The 8,352-nt window shown below is 45.3% G+C and overlaps 1 protein-coding gene across 4 annotated transcripts in view; it reads left to right on the plus strand.

The window, feature by feature from the left end:
- Positions 1–316: 316 nt before the first annotated feature.
- The window catches only part of LOC129672623 (aldo-keto reductase family 1 member B7), a 15,599-nt gene continuing 7,563 nt past the window's right edge, over positions 317–8,352 (plus strand). For 3 of the 4 annotated variants that reach the window (XM_055602154.1, XM_055602157.1, XM_055602156.1), the window contains exons 1-4: positions 317–492; positions 3,813–3,980; positions 5,501–5,617; positions 6,776–6,853. In XM_055602154.1, coding sequence (XP_055458129.1) covers positions 427–492; positions 3,813–3,980; positions 5,501–5,617; positions 6,776–6,853 — 429 coding nt within the window. In that variant the 5' untranslated portion in view covers positions 317–426. The remainder of the gene's footprint in view (positions 493–3,812; positions 3,981–5,500; positions 5,618–6,775; positions 6,854–8,352) is intronic. The other variant, XM_055602158.1, reaches the window with a different exon arrangement.

Below are 8,352 nucleotides of genomic sequence, written 5' to 3' on the forward strand. Positions count from 1 at the left end.
ATCAAAATGATTGCTCTAAGCCTCCTCGTTTTCCCTTGAAATTTTTCTCTCACTGAAAATTTCTTGAATACCCACAGGGTTTACCTGGGTATGTCCACTCTCATAGCAATGCCCTTCCTCAAATAAACTTACCAACTCATCTTTCACTTCGTGTTATTTATGTCCACAGACCTGTATGGGCGCTCCTGCAGTAGCCTTGAATTCTGCAGCAGGGAGACTGTGTTCTGCAGTGTTTAACTTTTGTTTACACTGATCAGTCCTAGGAATAACTGAAATGCACTTCCTGTTCCAGCACCCGCCCCTAGGCTGTGGCTGCTTGCCAGCAGGAAGAAGAGCCTGCCTCCTCAAACACACAAAACCTTTTCCAGACCCTAAAGTAGGCCAGAGGCGCCTGTTTGCTCCCTCAGAACCGTTTCTGCAGCAACCATGGCCACTTTTGTGAAGCTCAGTACCAAAGCCAAGATGCCCATTGTGGGACTGGGCACCTGGAGGGTGAGTGTGCAATCCTGGGACACCTGCTTTTTTCAAGTGGGGAGGGAGCCCCCTGGCATTTCTTCCCCTTTGCATGGCATCTTCTGGATAATTGTCAGGAGAGTGGGTAGGTGGTGGGAGGGAGGAGGGGGAAATGGGGCAGGGTAAGGTTGGAACTCTAGAGCCAGGCCCCAAGTTGCTTTCAGTTTTTGTTCTGCTTTCAGGCTCTGGGCTCAGACTGGCTGGTAACTTCCCTAACGAATGTCAGGTTCCAGCAGTTCTGTACTAGACAACGAACAATAAAATACAACAAAACAAAACAAACAAAACCAAAACATCTCCAGGCAGTTCTTCTCTTCCCGAGCTTTCCCTCTGAAGTATGTCTCAATTTACAGGTTTGAGCTGTGTATTTATTTCTGGTTAATTTATTTGGAATGAGAACACAGACCTCCAAATAACACAGCTCCCTTTGCTGCCTGTGGCGAAGGGCTCGGTTTGGCAGTTCTAAGCAGCCTGAGACTGCGGGAAATGCAGTCTCAGCCCCCAGCCCAGGCTACCAAACTGGCACCTGCACTGTAGGAAGACCCCACTAGTTCCCACACAGGGACGCCTGAGCAGGATCAGGATGACAGAGGGGCTGGGCAGGGAGTCACCACCTGGCCAGGCTCACCTCTCCTGGCAATTGCTCAAGGCCCATCCCAGTACTTAGTGACACAGTTTTGCTCCAAATCACAATTTCACATCTCTCAAAACCACAATCACCTGTGGGTCTCCAGGGAATCTATTCACATGGAAAACTTCACAGAGATGAACTTTCAGAATTTCAACAGCAGAGCCTGGAAGGGAGTCATTTTCAGGATGAGGAGCACCTGCGGTAGGGTGGGGCTTTGGGCCTGGACCCCAGCGCTTCTGAGGGGCTGGCAGCAATTCCTTGTCCTAGAGATGGCACAGCTATTGATCTCTGCTGCATGCGCTTCACCATGTCCGACAACTACAGAAAGGGTTTCTCGATTTTGTGAGAGATGAATTTATTTATTTATTGTTGTCTGATGCAGGCTCATCAGACAACGTGTAGTCCAGGCAGCCATAGAGCTCATTAGATATTTAAGCCTGGCCTTGACCTCCTGACCCTCCTACCTCGAAAATGCTTGGAATTACAAGCATTAACCACCCCACCCAGAAGTTGATGTGTTTTTGTTTTTTGTTTTGTTTTGCTTTTATTTTTAATCAGGCAATGATGATTTCCTCCTGGCCCAAACTCACTATCCTTTGTCTTTGTCTCCCCTGCGCTGGACTCAGGCTTGCACTATTAAACCTGGCTAACAGTGAGGGGCTTTTTAATTCCTTTTTATTATTTATAGTTTATTCACTTTGTATCCCCCTCCCACCTCCCTCCCTTCCTCCTCCCTTCCCACCCTCTTTCTTCCCCACTCTCCCAGTCCACTGATAAGGGAGGTCCTACTCCCGTTCCCTCTGATCCAAGTCTATCAGGAATGGCTGCATTGTCTTCTTCTGTGGCCTGGTAAAACAGTGAGTTTTGAGGTTTGTTTTTGAGGCAGAGTCTCACTGTGAAGCTCTGTGAGAGACCAAAGACTTAAAAATCAGTGGGTATTGTTTTAAAGTTTAAAGCCTGAAGGAAGGCTAGCTAGGTGGAGACCTGTCTAGTCATGCCCTGAGGGGAAGAACTGGCCTTACTACATTCTTTCCCTGCCCACTAGTTATACAGTTGCTAGGAAACTGGCCCATTCCCCTAGGGAGGGACATCAGATCATTAGTGGTTTGGGGACCTTCCTATAGCCAATCAATTTAAAATGCAATATCCCTTTTGTGTTTCGACCAATAGATGCTTGCCAAGGAGGAATTCTGCTTTGTGTGCGCTGGGAGAGACCGGAATCTTTAAATCACCCAACTAACTCAAACACGAGGCTCTCAGCTCTCACTGCTTCCACAGTGAGGGGTGTGAGCCCAAGCTGCAGCTTGTAATAAAAAGATCCTCATGTGTTTTGCAACGGACTTGACTCCTGGTGGTGGTCTTTTGGGGTCTTGCAATTTGGGCATAACAATGGCTAGTGTGGGACTTCTTATGTAGAAGAGGCTACACTCAAAATCAGAGAGCTCAACCTGCCTCTACATCTACACGCTGGGTTAAAGGCACATATTACCACTATGTCTGGCATAACTTTTTAAAAAATTTGTCTGTTAGATGTTTGTGTGCATGCAAACATGTACATAAAGGTACTCAAGTGTCATGGTGTGCATGTGGCCTTTGAAAGAATAATTTGCAATTTCTTCTACCAATTTATTCAATCATGTGGGTTCTGGAGATTGAACTCAGGCCCTAAGATTTGGCAGAAAGCCCCTTTATCCTATGAATCATCTTGTTTGTCCTGAGATGTGAATTTTAAGTGTTTATTTTCCCAATCCAATATCTGCTTGGCTAAGTGAGAGCAGAAGGTGGTATTTCAAATGTTCTTTTTTTCTTATTGGTAGAAATAAAAATACATTGCTATGTAGTTTCCTATTTGTTTTTTCCCCTGAAACAGTGGTTATATTATGGATTGTATATGGACTATATACAATGCCCAAAGAAGTTACAGGTGATATACTAAAATCTTTACACTCCTTGTGGCAAGCAAGCATCACAAGGACCTCCTGGGCTCTCTGTCTCTGCTGCTATTTTGCAGTCAAGTTTTAAAAAGACTGCAATCTGCTCAGCCTCAAATGCTTGTGGTAGAGTTCATATTAGCTTATAATGACTGTAGTTTACGTGCTTATAACTGTCTGGGGTCTGAAATTCCTCTGGGACACTTTGAAGTTGAGTTTAGCCTTTAACAATTTATAAGGGGAGCCATTTGTCCTTCCAAGCAACTAGAGACCCTTCAAGATCAGCATAGATTAGAGAAGAGCTAATTTTTTGTCTAAGAGGACATGGGTGATAATCATAAAATTAATGTTTAAAATAACACATATGAATGAATTACAATCCATAAAAGAAACCAGTTATATTATATGCTAATAAAATCATTTTTTTTTTTTTTTTTTTTTTTTGCTTTTTTGAGACAGGGCTTCTCTGTGTGGCCTTGGCTATCCTGGAACTCACTCTTTAGACCAGGCTGGCCTCAAACTCACAGGGATCTACCTGCCTCTACCTACCAAGTGCTGGGATTAAAGGTGTGTGCCGCCACCACCTGGCTCACTCTTTTTAAAAGTTTTCCCCCATCGCACTGTCCACTTAAAATAGATCCTAGCAAGACTGTGGTTTTGAGAATCTGGTCCCTGTGGACCTGTTAGAGGAGGAGTTGGAAGAATGGCTTTTAAAGGTCTTTTCTATTGCCTTTCAGTCTCCCCCAGGCAAAGTCAAGGAGGCTGTGAAGGCAGCCATTGATGCTGGGTATTGCCACATCGACTGTGCCTATGTGTATCAGAATGAGAATGAAGTGGGAGAAGGGATCCAAGAGAAGATCAAAGAGAAGGCTGTGAAGCGGGAAGACCTCTTCATTGTCAGCAAGGTACGGTGACCCACTTGGTGGACATGAATTCAAGACAAGTGGAAGTATCTGAGTACGGACAGCTTCAAGAGCTTTATCAGTCTTTCCTATTTGTAGTAGTCTCCCAGACTCTCCCTCGGCATCTCTGCATGTGTATCCACACCAAGTTAGTCCTAGTAAGAAATCGCTGATGCTGGACCTCCAGCCTTACCAGTTGTTATATTAGAAATGGCTCCGTTGGACCTCCTGGTGAAAGATCCCCGGCTGGGTGGCTGGGTATCTTTCGTCTGAGAGACCCCCTCCCAAGGAACAACGAGGCCATTCGGATGCAAACAGCAAGAGGCTTTTATTTTGATACATGGGTACCAGGGGCGGAAAGTCATTCGGGGGACTTTGTGCGCCCCCTAGGTGGGAAGCTGGGGTTTTTATAGGGTTTTAGAGCAGAAGCGTGGGTACAGAAGCGAGAAGCATGGTTACAGGGGGCTGATTGGTACGTTTACATGAGACCACGGTTTGTGTCAAAGTTTGGCAGAGACACCAAGATTCCAGGAACTGGGTGGTCAAAATGGTCATGATGACTCCTTGACGTGGCCCGTCACCTGTTGTTTTTCTTAGGACCCTTATCTTAACTGGAACAGTCTCACAGATATCTATGAGGGTGATTAACACAAACTGTTTTTAGTTCGACTGGGGCAGCCTGACCGCAGATATCCCAAGTGGATGACACAGCTGGGTTTCTTAGTAATTTTCCAGTTTTTCATCTATCCTTCAGAGTTTTACAAAACAGTGGTGTCCCACAAAATGGCGTTAGCTATGTTTAACTTAGGGTGAGGCAGGGGTCTTTCACTGGTGCTCTTGACCTCCCTGTTTTCTGTCAGTGGAAACTACCCTCCAAGTGGCAGTAAGGGGTACAGTAAGGGGTACAGCCCGTGAGCCCTACTGCTCAACACTGTGGGCTCCCTCAATGACTGTGTTCCTGACATTCTTAGACATGCCTATTTTGGACATGATATGAGCATTTTTTATTGTCTTGTAGGAACCTCCCTTTGTTTCCGTTTAGTAAAATGTGTGGATTATAAAATATTATTAAAAACACAGGTGTTAGTTTGACATATTTGAGAAGCTTGACTTTGCAGTGGGCACAGCATGCTAAAACACCCTTGTTTCAGGAAGCTAACTGGTGTGACAGACAGACGCACTGCTGGAGTGGTCATGCCTGATGGCCTTGGAGATCAGAGAATACTAAGGAGTTAGCTGCTCCCAGTGGCAACGGGATGAACTTTAAAGGCCAGACACTGCCTGCCCCCTGAGAGCTGACAACCTAGGAAGAGAATAACACAGGAACATCGCAGTTGTCGAATGTGCTAAATGAAGCAGAGTACCAAGGACGTGCGTGACCTGGAGTTGCTGAATGCCGGTCACCTACTGCTTTGTCTTTGGTTCTTCCTGGGATTAGAGCAGCTACAAATCTCAAAGCAGGGAAATTGACGCTGGCTGGCCTTGTCTCCCTAATCCTAAAGTCTCCTTGTCACACCCTGCAGCTCTGGCCCACCTTCTTTGAGAAAAGTCTGGTGAAAAAATGCTTTCAGAAAACCCTCTCGGATCTGAAACTGGACTATCTGGACCTGTATCTAATTCACTGGCCACAGGGATTTCAGGTTTGAGGCTCCTTTTGCCCCATCTCCAGCTGCTAAGCAGATGCCAGAAAACATTATCTATGCCAGAGCTGGGGGTGGAGGATGGGCTGTATCAGGAGTTTTGTGCACAGCAGAAAGCCAGTGCCTGTAGAGCAGTCTAGGGCCGTACTGGGAGCACCACATGTTTATGGTTTTGGTTTTTTTGTTTTGTTTTGTTTACAGTTGATTTGAGAAAAACTGATCCTGCTGTTCAGACAAACTGCAAACTGGCCTGTCACCTTCCTAGTCATTTCCAGGCGAGGTTCCCCTCTTGTAACAAATTTCAAGGACCAACTCTCCTGTCAGTTATGGCCCCCCTACATGGGTGAGGAGCACCCAGGAGCAAACCCCAAATATAGCATTAGCAGACAGTCAGTATAATCCGGAAAACTGCAGCTCAGTGCTGCTCCTCAGAGTTGAAAGGGATGAGGGGGTCTGGAGAGCTGCTCTGCAGTTAAGAACACTGGCTGCTCTTCTAGAGGACTCGGTTTGACTCCTAGTTCCCACGTGGAGGTTCACAGCTGCCTATAATCCCAGTTCCAAAGGATCTGGCATCCTCTTCCGGCCTCCACAGGCACTAGACAAGCATGTGTTACACTGACTTTGAAGGCAAAACACCCATTCACAGTATTAAAAAAAAGAAAGAAAAGAAAAAAGGAATGGAAGGAATGTGAATTCGCATTCTGCTGCCCACATGACCAGTTTGGATAATGATGGCATGCTATCCAAACTTCAGGTTAGAAGCTGGGTAGAATCTCCCCCTGCCAGCCACACCCTTTTGATATAACCTTTGACTAATGACTTTGAAACCAACATGCCTCAAGTTTCTATGGACTTGGGTGTGTTTCTGTGGTGACAACGATGGCTATTAAAACATATTAAGGCCAGATGGTGAAACAGCGTCCCTCAGTGTCAGACATACAGGGTTTACGTGCCACAGTGGATTGATACATATATTTTATTGACATTTGCTGTCTAAAGTGTGTGACAAATATGCTATGCAAGTGGGTTTTTGTTTGGTTTTTGGTTTTTGGTTTTGGTGTGCCATTTTCTTCAAACCTTGCCCGCCCCACAGAACCAGATATTCAGATGTAGATCCTAATCAGCTTTTTTTTTTTTTTTTTTTTTTTTCATTTACAGTCTGGAAATGTCTTTTTACCCACAGATGATCAAGGCAATATTCTCACCAGTAAATCCACATTCTTGGATGCCTGGGAGGTAGGTTCTAGCTTCACCAAGTGTGCTCAGGGAAAAAAATTTCTGGCAGTGTTCTGTCCAGTTCCTGAACCCCAAAAGACCAGGAATAACTAGACTCCGCTGTAAATACATAAGGTTCTTTATATTGTAAATTACAAGCTGCAGCTTGGGCCCACACCCCCCACCGACAAAGCGGTAGGAGCCAAGCGCCCTTTGCCCAGGTTAGTTGGGTGATTTAAAGATTCTGGTCCATCCCAGCATGCCCAAAGCAGGGGCGATTCCTGTCTGGCAAGCATCTATTGGTCAAAATGCTACATTTTGAATTAATTGGCTATAGGAAGGTCCCCAGACCATAATGACCTGGTGTCCCTCCCTAGGGAGATGGGCCAGTTTCCTAGCAACTGTGTCTCCAGTGGGTGGGGAAAGAATGTGGTAAGGTGGTCCTTCCCCTCAGGGCATTACTGGACTTCTCCACCCACCTAGTTCAGGCCTTAATTAATAATAGCTGCTAATTTTTAATCTTTTGGTCTCTCAGCAGGACCACTTTAGTCCCACCCTGGCATGAAAAAGCTCAAGTGCACTGCATCTAATTTTAATGCTATTATTTGTATGGTTTTTTTTTTTTCCCTCTCTTTTCTAAAATTCATTTATCCACTTTGGGGAGAATCACGCTTGTGTAGATCAGAGAACACTGTGGAAGTAGACTCTCTACTTCAACTGTTGTGAGGTTCTCTTAAATCCAACATAACTCAAACACCAGGTCAATGTAGAGGACAAAAACTTACTGTAATCAGGCTGTTACTGACGGGTGAAGGACGCAGAACAGACTCGGGAGCTGAACTGCACCCCTGAGGGGATGTTGTCCAGCGTATTTAAAGGATGAAACCATAAAGCAAGAGGGAGTGGGGTGGGCTGTGGTGTTGTCTGATCATATTTTGGCATAAGGGGTTGAGCAAGACAGTTTCCGTCAACCAGAGTAAGAGTAGGTTCCTGAGCCTGGAAACATGAACTTAATTTGGCCCTGCCAGCAAGATGGAGAAGTGTCCTTGAGATGGCTGGACCCAGACAACTGTTTCCTTACAATAGAAGCTGTTGTCCTGGGATGTCCCCAGATCCCCTCGGGCCTGGGACCTAAAACTTAGTTTCTCCATATGATTAAATGGAGTCTGAGACTGTTATGGTAGTACTTAGAGTAAGTTTCCTTTGTTACCAACACAACTATGTGGGTTTTCAGGAACTAACTTTGGTCGTCAGTCTTGGCCTCAAGCACCACCATCCACAGAGCCATCCGCATGAAACATTTTCAAGGAATAAAAAGATAATGCTGAACTGGATATGATTGGTGCATGCCTTGAATTCCAGCATTCAGAAGAAAGAGAGAAGAGAGAAGGAGATCTTTATGATTTCCAGGCAAACCTGTTCTACATAGCAACTTCCAGGTCAGCTGGACAGACATAGTGAGACCTGGTCTAAATAGATAGATAGATAGATAGATAGATAGATAGATAGATAGATAGATA

The sequence above is a fragment of the Psammomys obesus genome, unplaced genomic scaffold (assembly GCF_907164565.1).
Source record: "Psammomys obesus unplaced genomic scaffold, mPsaObe1.curated_primary_1811, whole genome shotgun sequence".
Taxonomy (NCBI): Eukaryota; Metazoa; Chordata; class Mammalia; order Rodentia; family Muridae; genus Psammomys; species Psammomys obesus.